This window comes from Hemitrygon akajei, chromosome 11 (genome assembly GCF_048418815.1).
Source record: "Hemitrygon akajei chromosome 11, sHemAka1.3, whole genome shotgun sequence".
NCBI classification, from domain to species: Eukaryota; Metazoa; Chordata; class Chondrichthyes; order Myliobatiformes; family Dasyatidae; genus Hemitrygon; species Hemitrygon akajei.
In genome coordinates, this window is record NC_133134.1 from 69,730,159 (window position 1) to 69,747,034 (window position 16,876).

Here is a 16,876-nt window from a genome sequence, read left to right on the forward strand (position 1 = left end):
GGTTAGATTGAACTTAGAGTGATTAAAAATTTGGTATAACATCATGGGCTGAGGGTCTGTACTGTACTGTTATGTTCTATGTTGTTTAAGCATTTATATGGAGTCTTTGGCATAGGAAAACAGTTTTATTTCACTTCACAGGAGCACTGTCAAATAGCAATTAAAACCAAGCCATATAAGGAATTGTTAGGACAAAATACCAAATGGATTGTCAAAGGAAAGCTGTTTGACAATTTCAATCTGATTCAATAAAGAGTCAAGAGATGTATGTATGAATGAAGATGATGAGTAAATGCGTGTTTATTAGAATATAGCTGCCAAAGATAAATTGATGGGAAGAAAAGTCACAGCAAATAAGAATTAGCCAAGAGTAGCCAACCATTTTGAAGGCTACAGCCACATCAATTAAAAAGAATAGAATACTTTTCACAGTGATCACAAGCGCTATGATTAAATATATTTGATATCTGACATTGTGATCTCAAAGGAAGAATTCTCGTGGCATTTACAAGTACAATTTAAGATGCTGGTAGGATAAATTGGATAAACTAATAGATTCCATAGTCTGAAGGAATCACTTTGGATTTGGGGGATATCGAGGGCCATTTCTTATAATAGATCATCTGAGATTTAATTTATGTCACAATATACTGATACACTTCCCTACTTTAGACACAATGTTCTTTTTTTATAATCCAGTTTAGAATCATCCATTTTATGATTCTATTTGATCATTTAAGCATCCCCAGCTGCTTCTGCTAAAGTTGTAATTAAGAGCAGAATGATTGGTGTTCCTTCTTTTAATGTGTGTCTGTGTTTGCTGAGCACTGAACAGCTCCCCTTGCATCGGGAGTGAATTGAAATGGAAATGTTCTCATTCTGCAAGAGGCAGGACTTTCACCTGCGCATCAGCGTTTTAGTAAGAGAGAAATGTGTGAGCCTGATACAAAAGAGAATCAACTGCATGAGCAGGATTGTGGTGGTGTCAGTATTTCAATCTGATAAGCAGGTTCTCTGCTTTGAAAAATAATATTGTAAAATGTTTTTAAAGCAGTTGGGATGAATTTAAATACAGTACTTTTATTTTACCTGTTAACTAACGTGAGCATATTTGAGCATATGTGACCATGGCTAAGAGGGAAAGTATTGTGAGCCGGATGAAGAGGCTGCTGAGAAGTCGAAAGTCCAGACATGGCTTGAGTCAGGACCCAAGTGACTTGCCGTCTTCACCGGAAAATTTATGTAAGTGTCTCACTCATGAGAACTGTTTCACCAACAACTCTAAAATATGATGATATATATTTCCATGGCAGCATGCCTTATGGCAATAAATCCTTGTTTGGTGCAAACCCTTTGACTTCAACAGATAATATAAGGCTTGGCATTAAGATATGAAATGTAATCAATAAACAGTAACGAGTATATATTTCATTTAGAAAATACTAAAAATTTTCCAAAGTATTGAACTCCTAGGGCAAGGGTTCCCAGCCTTTTTTATGGCATAGACCCTTACCATTATCCAAGGTGTCCGTGGACTCCAGGTTAGGATCCCCTGCCCTAGGGGTAGGCTATGGGTTTGTGATTTGCCTGCAAGTTGAGTTTCAGTCCGTCAGTTTCACTTGCAAGTCGGATTGCTTCATCAGACTGGAACCAGAGATAGTGGGAGACTGATCAATCAATGTTAAATCTGAATCTAAGTTTTGTGAGTTTAGTCATGTGAAGTGCATGGAACATTGCCATGGAAACCAGTTGTTGGAAAAATCTCAGATCTGTTTGGATAATAATTCAAATGCCAGTTAATGATTATAAAGGCAATCAAGTTTATTTTTGCTTAAATACAGACAATGCAATTATAAGATTTATTTGGGTTCACAGTACTATCATATTTTAATTTTACTGTCTTCTGCTGGGAAATGAATAAAAATGTTTTTGATAGAAATTGCAATGATCTAGCACAATGATTCATATAAAACTATCAAAGATACCGCTGATATCAGGGATAATTAGTTAGAAATTTGTAATCAAAAGAGAGGGCTCCCAGTTTATTGTTTAGATTGAGATACATTTTAAACTCGGTTGAATGTGTGTTGATTTTATTACAATACAAGGCGTTAGAATAATTTCAGCTGTAGTGATGAACTTATCACAATAATGTCAACTAAATCTCTGGTAGGTTTTGTTAGACTCTTTATATTGAAAGATTTTCCCTGTGGGAAACTTTGATAATGGTGTGCAAGAGAACTAAATGAGAACTCTCACAGCTTTTTAAAATCATAACTGATTCAAGCATCAAATATATTAAGTATGCATGTGATTGTATCATGTGTGCACCTGTCCCATAGTTATGAGGTATGCTTTGAATTTTGCAAAGTAAGGCTTACTTATTATTATAAATATTCTGCAGTCATATGTGGATTATGGAGAACCATAATCTATGTGAAATTTCAAAGAACCTCTTAGAGAGAAAGATATTACTCATCAAAGGTAACTTTATGCTATAGATAGAAATGTTGATTAATTGTTAGTAACAGAGAAACAGATCAATCATCAAAAATTCTTGACCTTTCACCTTTTTTAACGTAAGCTCATTCAAAATCTTTTTTTCCCATTTGCTATCTGGCTCCAATATTTTTTCAACCCCATATTCCTTTTATTCCCTGATCTATACTTATTCACAATAAGCATCATCTTGATTTTAAAATTTCATCCTTTTTGTCAAGTTGCTCCATGGTCACCTCACCACCAATCCCTGTAAACACCTCTGGGCAAAAAGCCTACTGTGATAACCATGTAATTCCAATGATTGTCTGTTTAATGGTTGGAAGAATTGCTAACAAAGTCAAGAATTATTGGCCGTGCTGAACTGTCCTTGAGATAGCAGCAAGAGCCCTTTTGAATTATTGCTGTCTTTCTGGTGAATGTGTTCCAGCAATGTTGTCAAGTTAGTGTGTGAATTGGAGGAGGATTTACAGTTAGTGGTGTTCCCATTCACTTAGCTGGTCGAGGTTGTCAGTTAGGGAGGTGCTGCCAAGCTGTACCATGTATTTTATAGATGGTGGGTCAGTGCTGGAGGTGGTTGATACTTCAGGTGGTGGATGAAGTGTGTGTTAAGTGCTTGACAGTTTTGTCCTAGATGATGTTGTTTCTTAAGTGTTCCTAGAGGTTCACACATCCAAGAAAGCGAAGAGTGTTACAGCACATTCTCTTTCTTATTGTCAATGTTAAGAAAGAAGATGTGTGTAACTTTTGAAATACATTAGGCTAGGCAAGTCCTGGGGGGGGGGGGCATGGGGTATACCCTAGGTTACCCTGGGAATCAAGAGAAGAGATTGCTGCAGCTTTGGCAATGATCTTTGTATCCTCACTGGTCCTAGGATTAATATCAGATGATTGAAGGGTGGACAATTTTACTTTGTTCAAAAAAGGGAGTTAGCAATACTATGGGAATTACAGACCTGTGGGTCTTACTTTAGTGGTGCGTAAATTATTGGAGAAGATGCTCAGAGACAGGATTTATAAGCTTTTGGAGAAACGTAGTCTGACTAGGGGCAGTCAGCATGGCTTTGTGAGGGATAGGTTATGCCTCGCGAGTCTGATTGAATTATTTCAAGATGTAACAAAACACATTGATGAAGATAGAACAGTAAATCTGTATATGGATGTTAGTAAGGTTTTTGGTAAGGTTCCCTACACCATGATAAGGTAGGCTTAATCAGAAAGTCAGCAGGTATGGCATCTGGGAAAACTTGCTGGGTAGATTCATCATTGGCTTGTCCATAGAAAGTGTTTGTAGATGGAGCATTTTCTGCCTGGAGGATGGTGACAGTGGGGTTCTACAGGAATATGTTCTGGGACCCTTGCTCTTTGTGATTTTTATAAATGACTTTGATCAGGAAGTGGAAAGATGGGCTAGTAATTTCGCAGATGACAGGTAGATAAATAATTTAGTTGATCCCAAAGGAAATTAGTGTCACAGTAACATTAAAAATACACAGATATAAATATTAGAAGGGAAGAAAGAATAAAAATAAGTTACCATAAACAGTCTAACAGGAAGGGAGTCATCACTTCCCTGGCTATAGGTTGACTCATTATAGAGTACAGTGGCTGAGGGTAAGAATGATCTTATATGGCACTCTTTGGAACAGCGCAGTTGTTTTAATCTATTACTAAAAGTGCTCCTCTGTTCAGGTAAGGTGACATGCAGAGCACGAGAAACATTATCCCAAATTGTCAGGATTTTCAGTAGGGTCCTTTGTTCTTCCACAGCCTCCAGTGTATCCAGTTTGACTCCTATTACAGAGCCAGGCTTTCTAATCAGTTTGTTGAGCCTGTTGACATCACCCACGTTGATGCCATTGCCCCAGCACACCACCGCATAGAAGATTATACTGTTGACAACAGACTGGTAGAACATGTGAAGGAGAGGCCTGCATATTCCAAAGGACCTCAGTCTCTTCAGGAAGTAGAGGCGACTCTGGCCCTTCTTGTACACAGCCTCTTTGTTGGTGCTCCACTCTAGTTTGTCATCCAGGTGCACCCTCAGGACTTGCAAGTAAGTTGGTGGAGTTGTGGATACTTTGAAGTTGCACTGGTGTTGCCTAGCTGGATAATTAGTTAACAAGCCAGCTCAGTGAGCTACTCAACAACTATAGAATGTTGTTGTAGGGTACAACGGGATATTGACAAGATACAGACTGGGCTGACAAGTGGCAGATAGAGTTCAACCTGGAAAAGTGTGAAGTGATTCACTTTGGAAAGTTGAACTTGAAGGCAGAATACAGGGTTAGCAGCAGGATTTTTATGTGTGATCTTGGGTTCCATATCCATAGATCCATCAAGTTGCCATGCAAGTTGAACTGCAACAAAATTATGACGTAGGAACAGACTTAAATGATCTCCTTACATGAATCTCCTTACATTCAAATAGCCTGATCCACCTTTGCCTTTTTTCCCCATTTCTCTCTTGCACATGTTAAATCTGTTAAACATTTCAATGCCCTCTATTTCAACCAGTCTGTTGCTCAGCAGGTGCCACATTTCATCCTTCTATGTATAAGAAATCCTCTTAGTTCTTCAGATTTTTTATCCAAAATAATAAAAGGAAAACTGCAATGGAGAGAGAGTAACAACGGGGTTATTTTATATTATTTTAATGAAGAGTCACCATACTTTAGAATGCCTAAGAGAGCAAAGGAAGCATTGATTTTGAGTTTGATTCAGTTAGTCTTTGCTTGCACATTTCTAGTGAGATTATTTGTTACACTACTTTACTCATTCAGGCTGTTGTCCCCAAATGCTTCAAAGCACTTACTATCATCTCTAAAGAACTCTACACCTCCAGAACTAAACACACTGATGGCAATTATTATGAAGCTGGTAATGGCACACATTAAAAACTCCACTCCTGCACACTGGACACTCAACAATATGCTCACTGACAAACTATTGAGAATGGAATGACAAACCATTCCTGTGGTATAATTCAATTACTAAGAATAGACTCAGGCAAGGGCAGCATCAATGCTGCAAAATGGAAGAGAGGCAAGGGTGGAGACTGGGATGGTCAGAAGACTGTAGATGGGGTAGGAAGAATGTGAACACTTAAAAGCCCCAATCAGGATCATGATCAATAGTTTAAATAGTGCTACTTTGATACAGAAGAACAAACCAAACTGGAAGGATTCAAGTGCAGAATTGAAAGAAAGGTGACATAGATTTGGGAGGCAACAACATAGGAAAAACCTTCAGATATGAAAGTAGTAAAATCGCTACTGTAGAGGTTAGTGCAATGCTATTGTAGTTTGGAGTATCAGAGTTTGAAGTTCAATTCTGTTATAATCTGTAAGGAGTTTGTATGTCCTCCCCATGGAATGTGTGGGTTTTCCCCAGGTCCTCTGGTTTCCTCCCACAGTCCAAAAATGTACTGGTTAATTGGTCATTATAAATTGTCCTGTGATCAGGCTACGGTTACATCAGGGATTGCTGGGTGGTGTAGTTGTATCCTAAATAAAAAAAAATACAAGGGGTGGTAATTTATTAAGGGTATCAATGAAAAGGACAATGACAAAATTTAAAAGCAGGGAGATGAATACCTGAGGTGAAGCAATCATTGAACCTAATATTAAGATGAAGTGAATAAAAAGTTGGTCTTGAGTTCAGAATTAGTTTGCAGTCATGAAAATACTGTAGAGATGTCATGAAAACATTTTGAGAAAAATGTTGCACGGTAGTTACAAATTTCAGGATGGGGGAGAGACAAGGATTGTCCAAGAACATGTTAACATTAAAAGGAGTATGTATTAGATGACTTAGAATCATTGATTCATATGGTAGAGAAAAACCTGTTTAGTCCTCCTTGACTATGAACCACCAATTTACAGTAATTCTATGATAATCCCATTTTTATTCTCATCAACTTCCCCCAGATTCTACCACTCACCTACACATTAGGGCAGCTTTCAGTGAGCAATTAACTTCCCAACCCACACGCTTTTGGGAGATGTCTCTTTCATATATTGTGAGAGGATGCTGCATTAAACCAGGCAGTAATGGCTGTTGTAAGGATGCTTTCTATCATGGTGATATAGAATTGCACCAATATGTTCTGGAGTAAGTAAAATTTTACTAATTACTGCTAGTAGTCCATCGTCTGCCAAGCCTTTATGTTAATGAATTTCTCACACTTTATAGTTCTCCCAGATGAGGTGCTGCAAAATAATGATGCCCAGGAAACTGAATGTTGAAATGGTGCAAACTGTAGATTTGTTGATACAAGTGGATGGAGAAGAGACACATTTTTCCTGAAGTTGATATGTAGCTCCACTGTTTTAAGGGATTTCAGCTCTAAGTTGTTGTGATTAGATCAGGACACTAGCCCATTTTAAAAATCACTGTTAGGGCCCCAGCAAACACTTTGCTGTCATACCTATGGTCAGGACTGAACCCAGGTCTTAGATGATGTGAGGCAGCGGCTCTACTAGCTGCTTCACTGTGCTGTAATCTAAATCGGTATAAAGATGGGTAAGACCCTAGGATCCTACCCCTAACCCTCCCCCCACCTTTTTATTCTGGCATCTTCCCCCTTCCTTTTCAGCTCTGATGAAGGGTCTCGACCTGAAATATCAACTGTTTAGTCATTTCCCTAGATGCTCCCTGACCCGCTGAGTTCCTCCAGCATCTTGTGTGTGTTGCACCGAACTGTCATGCCAGTTACAAAGGTCATTGGCTGCTGTCTCCCACCACTGCAGGATTTGCATATTTTCAGGACAAAGAAGCGGGACACTACCCACCTAGCAAGCTGCTTTTTCCAGAAGCTCCCTTCTGGAAAGTGCTATAGTGCTATTAAAACAAAAGCTTCATGTCATTTTAAAAGTTTCTTCCCCCATTATAGTTAGCCGTCTCCCAATCCCTATCTATTACCTCAGTACAAGCACTACAAGCACTTTAAACCTCTTTTTATAATGCCTTTTATATTGCAAATTTCAAAGCTTTATAAATACCCTGACTCCTTAAACCTTGTCCCAACAATCAGCAGCCATGGGCTCCTCTGAGCAGCTGCCTAGCACTCTGAAAATGAAAAAAAAATGATGCCACAACGCAGGAGAAGGCTATAAGAAGATAACAATGTGTTTTCAGGTAGCTGTTTCCTCAGTTCCTCAGTTAAGAAATGGCAGTTAACAAGAATGGTGGAGGTCAAGTTGAGGTCTGGAAGACCAAGAAAACTTTCTGAGAGAACTGCTCGTAGGATTGCTAGAAAGGCAAATCAAAACCCCTGTTTGACTGCAAAAGACCTTCAGGAAGATTTAGCAGACTCTGGGGTGGTGGTGCTGATGCACCATCAATAACTCATGCTGAGACGTAGGAAGCGAGGTATCGGCTTTTATTGACTGGAAGAATGAACAACACTACATCCTGGGGAATGAGGCTGGGCAACAGGCCTCAGTCGCCTTTATACGGGGTCTGTGGGAGGAGCCACAGGAGCAGTCAGCAGGGGTCTGTGGGAGGAGCCACAGGAGCAGTCAGCAGGGGTCTGTGGGAGGAGCCACAGGAGCAGTCAGCAGGGGTCTGTGGGAGGGGTCACAGGAGCAGTCAGCAGGGGTCTGTGGGAGGAGCCACAGGAGCGGTCAGCAGGGGTCTGTGGGAGGAGCCACAGGAGCAGTCCAGACAGGTATATGTAGTTCACCACAGGTGCACCGTTCTACTGTGCAATGACACCTGCACAAATATGACCTTGATGGAAGAGTCATCATAAGAAAACCTTTCCTGTGCCCTAACCACAAAATTCAGTGTCAGAAGATTGCAAAGGAACATCTAAACAGGCCTGATGCATTTTGGAAACAAGTCCTGTGGACTGATGAAGTTAAAATAGAATTTTCTGGCTGCAATGAGCAAAGGTACGTTTGGAGAAAAAAAGGTGCAGAATTTCATGAAAAGAACACCTCTCCAAATGTTAAGCACGGGGGTGGATCGAACATGCTTTGGGCTTGTGTTGCAGCCAGTGGCTCGGGGAACATTTCACTGGTAGAGGGAAGAATGAATTCAATTACGTAAATACCAGCAAATTCTGGAAGCAAGTATCACACTGTCTATAAAAAAAACTCTGAAGATGAAAAGAGGATGGCTTCTGCAACAGGACAATGATCCTAAACACACCTCAAAAGCTGAAGGTTTTGCCATGGCCCTCACAGTCCCCAATTTAAACATCATCGAAAATCTGTGGATAGACCTCAAAAGAGCAGTGCATGCAAGACGGCCCAAGAATCTCACAGAACTAGAAGCCTTTTGCAAGGAAGAATGGGCAAAAATCCCCGAAACAAGAATTGAAAAACCCTTAGCTGACTACAGAAAGTGTTTATAAGCTGTGGTACTTGCCAAAGGTGGTGTTACTAAGTACTGACCATGCAAGGTGCCCGAACTTTTGCTTCAGGCCATTTTCCTTTTTTGTTATTTTGAAACTGTAAAAGATGGAAATGAAAAAGTAATCTTGCTTAAAATATTAAAGAAATGTGTCATCTTTTACTTTATGCTTTTTGGAAATCAGGTCATCTTTTACTCGCTTAGCTATTCACAGTAACAGAAATTTTGACCGGGGTGCCCAAACTTTTGCATGCCATCACACACACACACACACACACACACACACACACACACACACACACACACACACACACACACACACACACACACACACACACACACACACACACTTTATTGAGTGTCTCAAATTGCCTCTTTTTTTTCTCATTCCAGTTGCCACAATGCCAAGTCATAATGAAGGATGGCCAGAAGAGTTTGGATTTCAGATCTTTGGGAATGGACCCTGTTACATCATCTCTGTTCAAGAGGGCAGCAGTGCCCATGTTGCTGGCTTGCAACCAGGAGACCAGATTCTGGAGATTGAGGGTCAGGATGTGTCATCTATGAACTATGACGCATTAGTAAATCTAGCTAAACGTTGTAAAACTGTTCCTCCTAGTATAGGGGTGGTATCTCGTATTGAGCAGCTAGAGCTCTTGCCAGCAGCAGATGGAAGATTTGGTTTCAATCTGAATGGTGACAGCCCTTTGCAAATTGAAAATTGTCTCCCTGATTCTCCTGCAGCTGAGCTTGGGCTGAAGACTGGGGACTATGTGCTGGAAGTGAATGGAGTCCCAGTAAAACAATATGCTGCTGCTGCTGCCATGATAAAGGCTAATCATGGAAAGCCATTACAGCTGGGAGTTCTGTGCTTTGGAAGGAGACACAAGCAAGTTAGCAGCAGTATCCGAGAATATGTACAGAATGCTGATGCAGTACATCAGGAAAGAAAACATAAAGCCTTGGAATTCAGAAAAAAGGTAGGACATTGCCTATCAAGCAGAAAGGTAACAGTTACCTCTTCACAAAATAGGTTATTCTGATACTCGCCCAACCAGACAGAATGAAATTGCTGAACTTTATCAGAGGGACTTTCTTTCACTACCATTTTGTTGTTATATTATCTATTGTATATATTTTATACATTTTTATTTAAGATTTTGATACCAGTATAAACATACTACTTTGGGGTGTGATTTCCAGTGAGTTGAATAGCATTGGGGAATGGCACAAGTTCCTAAAGTAACTTATTTTAAGTGAGACTTATTACTAGGCACTCTTAGAATCCTCTTTGTTAATTGAAACAAAATAAACTCTCGGCTCTCATTCATTTCAATTGAGATTTAGGTTTTCATTTATGATTTCGACCTGTATTAATATGACTCACCTTTGAAAACCTTTGATTTATGGGATGCTGGCTCCTGCTCTGGGGAAAGAGACCTATTTTATTGGGACAGTCTCCACCAGTACAGTGTGGAATTAGCAGCCAGGTAGATTATATACCTATTGCTGCCCTGCCAAAGGGTTTCGGCCTGAAATGTTGACTGTACTTCTTTCTATAGATGCTACCCGGCCTGCTGAGTTCCTCCAGCATTTTGTGTGTGTTGGCTTGGGTTTCCAGCATCTGCAGACTTTTTCTTATTTGAGATTGGATTCCTATTGCTACAGTTAAAAGTATGGTAACAGGACACTTTGTAAAATTATAAAATTTGCCATCAATCTGGTTTTATGAAATAAAATTTTGTATGACATGCTTTTTGAAGTGTAATTGTAGTTAAGGTAAATTGGCTCTAAATCTGAATTTATCAAAGGTATTTAATAAAGTATTAAATGAAAGTTACCCATGTTAAGTAAGTCCTCCCAGGACTTCAAGTAAAATAGGACAGAGGATTGATGGAGGACAAAAGTCAAATAGTAAAAATAACTGTTTTCAGATTGGAAGACAAGTGCTAGCAGGGTATCATAGGGATCATTATTGAGCGCTCATCTTGGTTACACGAAAGGGTAAAAGAAATAACATAAATATTTTGATATTGCAAAGGTAATAGGAATGTGACCTCGGAGGAGTGCACAAAGTCTGCAAATTTTCATAGGCATGTTGAACAAGTGGAAATGAAGGTAGTGAGTGAGGTACAATGTGGGAAGATATGAGGAAAAATTCAAAACCTTGCTAGAAATATAGAAGAACAGTATTTTTTAAACAGTAAGGAATAACCAAATAGTTGTGTCTAGAGAGATTTGAATGAACTGTTTCATGAGACACAGGTATACAAGCATGTCAGAAGATGCCCACTTTATTAGGTACATCTGTACACCTGCTCATTGATGTAAATATCTAATCGACTAATCATGTGAAAACAAGTCAATGAATAAAAGCATACAGACATGGTCAAGAGATTCAGTTGTTGTTCAGATCAAGCATCAGATGAGGAAGAAATGTGATCTAAGTGGCTTTGACTGTGGAATGTTTGTTGGAGCCAGATGGGGTGGTGTGAGTATTTCAGAAATTGCTGATCTCCTGGGATTTTCATGCACAACAATCTCTAGGTCTAGAATTTACGGAGAATGGTGTGAAAGAAAATCCGATGAGCAGTAATTTTGTGGGCAAAAATGCCTTGGTAATGAGGAAAGTCAGTGGAGAATGGCCAGACTGATTCAAGCTGACAGGAAGGCGACAGTAACTTAAAAGCTCTGTGACACTGCACGGAAATTCTACCACCAAGATGTGACTGCAGCCACTTTATGTGGAGGAAGGGAAATCAATCTTATGACATTGATGACCTGTCTTTAAAGTAATGTGTAGAGTGAAGTATGCCACATCTACTCCTGGCAGCAACTTGAAGAGTAGGCAATCAACATCATACAACACTAAAACACAGCGGTGTGATTGGATAAGCACTTGCAGAGTGGCATGTGGTAGCACTTATGTGTCAACTGTGGTTCACCTTGTAACATTTCCTCTTCTGAGTTAGATAGAATTAAATTTCTTTTCCACTCCAGGGACTCGAGTTCTGCACTAACAATCTTGTATAATACTGCGTTCTACAGTGTCAGGAGAACTAACTTTCAAAATGAGTTATTAACCGACACCCATGGTTACTCTCTCAAGCTGGTGTAAAAGGTCTCATGGTACTATTTAGCTGGGGAGCTGTTATCTGAATAATTTATTCTCCCAAACAGCATTTCTAAAGCATTTCATTTAGAAATCTTTGCTGTTTCTAGAATTTTGTGTACAAAATGCATTTCCTCCATTGCAACGGATGTCACACCAAAAACTAACTTCACTGATTATATACTGCTTTGAGTGTTCTGAGAGGGACATGAAAGCTGGTATAGAAATTGCAAGTGTTTCTTTCCCATACATATTGTTTGAATTGATTCATACCTCTTCCTATAGCTTTTGGGAAGAAGTGTATTAATATATAAAATGCTTCACAAACCCCTGAAGAATTGGAACATGAAATGATAAAATCCAGTATAAGCAACTTTTGATGTAGTGAAGGAGTTGTTGAAAAACTCCAGTGTTTTTTTTTGGTGGCAGGGATATGTCAGAGGGTTTCATATTCATTTCTTCCAATTGGGTTGCCTGGGAGCACTCTAGAAGGTCTGGCCATCCTGTTTCCTTTTGATCAGGAAGGTGATAGATTGGTGCAAATGATGTGTTGGAATGTAGGGATGCTGCCCTCTTTGACACTTTTGTGGTTCTTAATGCCCTTGCGCTGTTTGTGAATTATAAGGATCTACTAAACCAACATCTTTGATTTAAATGCAGATTGACACAGTGCTTGGGGAGCAATCTGAGGTAAAAGAGAAGCTGTTCACCCTCCTGAAGCAGTATGCATCTGAGCGTAAGGTTGAGTATTTGGCCTATGCACTCCCTATGATTTTGAACACTGAAGAACACAAGCAGCTCATTGATGACATCAGGTAGGAATATTACAGAAGAAAGAAACTTCTCTAGGCTTTTAAGATTCATATTGGATCCCTACTCCGATATGTGCTCATGTAGCTTAATGGTAACTGGGTGCCTACTTGGTCCCTTTCAGTTTACTGCCTCCTCCCCGGGACATGTACTTCATGTGATGATGGTGATCAACCCACGATCCCTTCCCTCTTCTACTCTGTACTTGCCCTGTCAGTTATCAACAACTGACAGTTAACCAACAAATTACTAGATTGCATTAAAAGACTGTATAAAGACAAAAAAAAAACAGAAAAAATACAGCAAAGAGCAAATAAGGTGCCTTAATTTCAGATTAGTAAATTGTTCCAAGCTCTATTCCTTCACCCACCCCCCCCCCACCATTATGCACACCAAAGCCCTAAAATTGGCTATTACCTCTAAATGAGTGTTAGTTAAATGGCATTCATTGGCCAGAAGATAATCTGTTTAAGTGCCCGCCACTGGGATATATAATGACATAAAGGTACAGTGTTCCACTGAAAATACATTGCACACTAATTTTACCTTTGTGCACTTTGCCACTGCAGAGCAGGCAAAGGAAATTAATTAAGACTGGGTTGGAAATAAGTTTGGAGTTGGGACTGTGTGTGGGGCTTGTGAGGTATTGCAGAGGAGAGATTCTGGGTGAAATGTCTGTGTCGGAAACTGGAAGGAGTGAGGTTGGCTACCAGAAATTATGGGAATTGACCTGTTAGTCAAGTGTACAATCAGTTGTGGATGAATGGCCTGTGGCCTAGGCATGTGATTGGTGGTCAGGGGGTGCCACATATATAAGGATAGGATCTAAAGTGGGAAATTAATGCTTAGAGTGTATTGGTTGAGTCAATCTGGCAGATTGGTAGTGGGAGGACTGGCTGAATAAGAGGTGGAAGTGCCTCCAGAGTGGGGTGGGAATGAGGGTCTTTGAAGATTCCTTCACTTTAATTGAGATCTAATTGATGTGACATTTTGGCGGGTTTCAGTCATTGCAAGCCGTCGCTCATTGGTGAGGCAGTGCAAGATTTAAATTGGCGCAGGTGGCATTGTTTCAGATTTTTGGATCATCGGGATCGCTTTTGGGTAAGGTACAACCTGTAATAAAGGGTTACATTTGAACTCGAATGGGACCAGTAGCTTTGCGGGCAGGTTTGCTAGAGCTGTTGGGGAGTGTTTAAACTAATTTGGCTGGGGGATGGGAACCAGAGTGATAGGGCACAGAGTCTCAGTGGTGAGACTCAGGAAAGACAGGCAGCTGATAGGGCAAAATTACAGTCAGTGGGATGTCTTGAAATGCATCTTTAGACTATATTGTAGGTTCAACAAGTTGGAAAAGTGAGGATAAAGTAAAGGGGAAGATGGATGAAGACAAAAAGTTTAAAAAGGATAAGGAAGTAATTTCTGGCAACATGAAGGCAAAATTGAAAAGGGTGATGAATACAGGACTGCAGATTTTATATTTGAATGCACGCAGTGTGGGGAATAAGGTAGATGATCTTGTATTGTAGATAGAGATTGGCAGGTTGTGGGCATCACAGAGTCATGGCTGAAAGATCATAGTTGGGAGATTAACATCCAAGGATACACATTGTATTGAAAGGACAGGCAAGGAGGCAGAGGAGGTGGGGTGGCTCTGTTGGTAAAAATTGAAATCCAATCCTTGGAAAGAGGTAACATAGAAGATGTAGAATCCTTGTGAGTGGAGTTAAGAAACTGCAGGGGTAAAAAGACCCCAAAGGAGGTAATATACAGCCCTCTGAACAGCAGTTAGAATGTGCAGGACACATTACAATGGGAGATAGCAAAGGCACATGATGATAGTTAGGAGGACTTCAATATACAGGTAGATTAGGAATATCAGGTTAATGCTGGATCCCAAGAGAAGGGAATGCAAATGAGATAGCTTTTTAGAGAACCAGATTTAATTAGGTAAAGGAACCCTTAGGAAGTAGTGATCATAATATGATAGAATTCACCCGGAAGTTTGAGACGGAGAAGCTAAAATAAATATATCAGTATTATAATGGAGTAATGTCAACTATAGAGGCATGAGGTTGAATGAAGGTTGCATGTCTCAGAAAGGACGTATTGTCATTAGAGAGAGTTCAGAGGAGGTCCACGAGGATGTTTCTAAGAATCAAGGGGTTAACATTAGACTATCAGACATAAGAGTAGAATTAGGCCATTTGGCCCATCGAGTCTGCTCCACCATTTTCTTGAGGAGCATTTGGCAGCTTTGGGCTTGTTCTCACTGGAATTTAGAAGAATGTGTGGGGATCTCATTGAAACCTACTGAATGTTGAAAGGACTGAATAGGGTGGATGTGGACAGGATGTTTCCTCTGATGGGGATATCCAGAACTAGAGGGCACAGCCTCAAAATTAAGGGGCGACCTTTTACAACAGAGGATTTTTTTCTTAGCCAGAGTAATAAATCTGTGGAATGCTCTACCACAGACTACAGTGGAGGCTAGGTCCATGGGTATATTTAAGGCAGCAGTCGATTGTTTCCTGATCAGTCAGGGCATCAAGGGGTACAGCAAAAAGGCAGGTGTATGGGGATGAGTGGGATCCAGAATCAGCCATGATGGAATAGTGCAGCAGACTCAATGGCCTAATTCTGCTCCTATGTCTTATGATCTTATGGTCTTATGAGAGTGAGGAGCTGGCCAAAGTTGATTGTAAGGGGATACTAGCAGGGATGATGGGAGAATAGTAATTGCTGGAATTTCTAGAATGGTCCTGGAGGACTGGAAAATTACAAATGTCACTCCACTCTTTAAGAAGGGAAGGAGGCAAAAGAAAGTAAATTGTAGGCCAGTTAGAGCCTGACTTCAGTGATTGGGAAGATTTTGGAGGCCATTATTAAGGATGAGGTTTCAGAGTACTTGAAGGTAAATGATAAAATGTATATTGTATGCATTTCTCTGACATTAAATGCACCTATTGAAACCTATTGAAAATAGGCCAAAGTCTGCATGGTTTCCTTAAGGGAAATCTTGGCTGACAAATCTGTTGGAATTCTTTGAGGAAATAACAGGCAAGATAGACAAAGGGGAGTCAGTGGATGTCATTTACTTGGATTTACAGAAGGCCTTTTCATGCTGCACATGAGGCTGCTCATCTAGAGCACTTGGTATTACAGGTAAGTTCCTAGCATGGATAAAATATAGGCTGCTTGGCAGGGGGAAAAGACTGGGAATAGAAGGGGCCTTAACTGGTTGACTGGCGGTGACTAGTTGTGTTCCTCAGCGGTTGGTGTCGGGACCACTTCTTTTCACTTTATATGTCAATGATTTGGATAATGGAATTGATGGTCAAGTTGGCAAACAACATGAAGATAGGTGGATGGGCAGCTAGTGTTGAGGAAGCAAGCAGTCTGCAGGATTTAGATTGGTAGAATAGGCAAAGAAGTGGCATATGGGATTCAGTGTAGGGAAGTGTACAGTCATGCACTTTGATAGAAGGAATAAAAGAGTAGACTGTTTTCTTATTGGGGAGCAAATTCAAAAATCAAAGGTGGAAAGGAACTTGGAGCCCTTATGCACAGTTCCCAAAAGGTTAACCTTCAGGTTCAATTTTTGGTAAAATAGGCAAATGCAATGTTAGCATCCATTTTGAGAGGAATAGAATATAAGAATACGGATGTAATGTTGAGGCTTTATAAGGCATTAGTCAGACTCCACGGAGTATTGTAAACAGTTTTGGGCCCCTTATCTAAGAAAAGAGGTTCTGGCATTAGAGAGTTTGATAGGTTCTTGTTTAGTCCCAAAGGTTATGGGGAGAAGGCAGGAGAATGGGGTTGAGAGGGATAATAAATCAGCATGATGGAATAATGGATAGACAATGTCTACTACCACAAATAAGAGAAAATCTGCAGATACTGGGAATCCAAACAACAGACACAAATTGCTGGAGGAACTCAGCAGGCCAAGCAGCATCTATGGAAAAGAATATTGTCGATGTTTCAGCCTGAAACCCTTCAGCAGGTCAACTACCCTGATTTTTTCATTCTTCTTAGTCACACCTTCAGAAAACTCAAGTCAAGTTCACAAGAAACGATTTCCCACTCAAAAAG

The 16,876-nt window shown here is 40.1% G+C and overlaps 1 protein-coding gene across 1 annotated transcript in view; it reads left to right on the forward strand.

Annotated features, from left to right (window-relative positions):
- Positions 1–1,155: 1,155 nt before the first annotated feature.
- Positions 1,156–16,876, forward strand: part of grid2ipb (glutamate receptor, ionotropic, delta 2 (Grid2) interacting protein, b) — a 241,121-nt gene continuing 225,400 nt past the window's right edge. Inside the window, exons 1-3 of the mRNA XM_073061062.1 lie at positions 1,156–1,242; positions 9,253–9,839; positions 12,632–12,786. Coding sequence (XP_072917163.1) covers positions 1,158–1,242; positions 9,253–9,839; positions 12,632–12,786 — 827 coding nt within the window. The 5' untranslated portion in view covers positions 1,156–1,157. The remainder of the gene's footprint in view (positions 1,243–9,252; positions 9,840–12,631; positions 12,787–16,876) is intronic.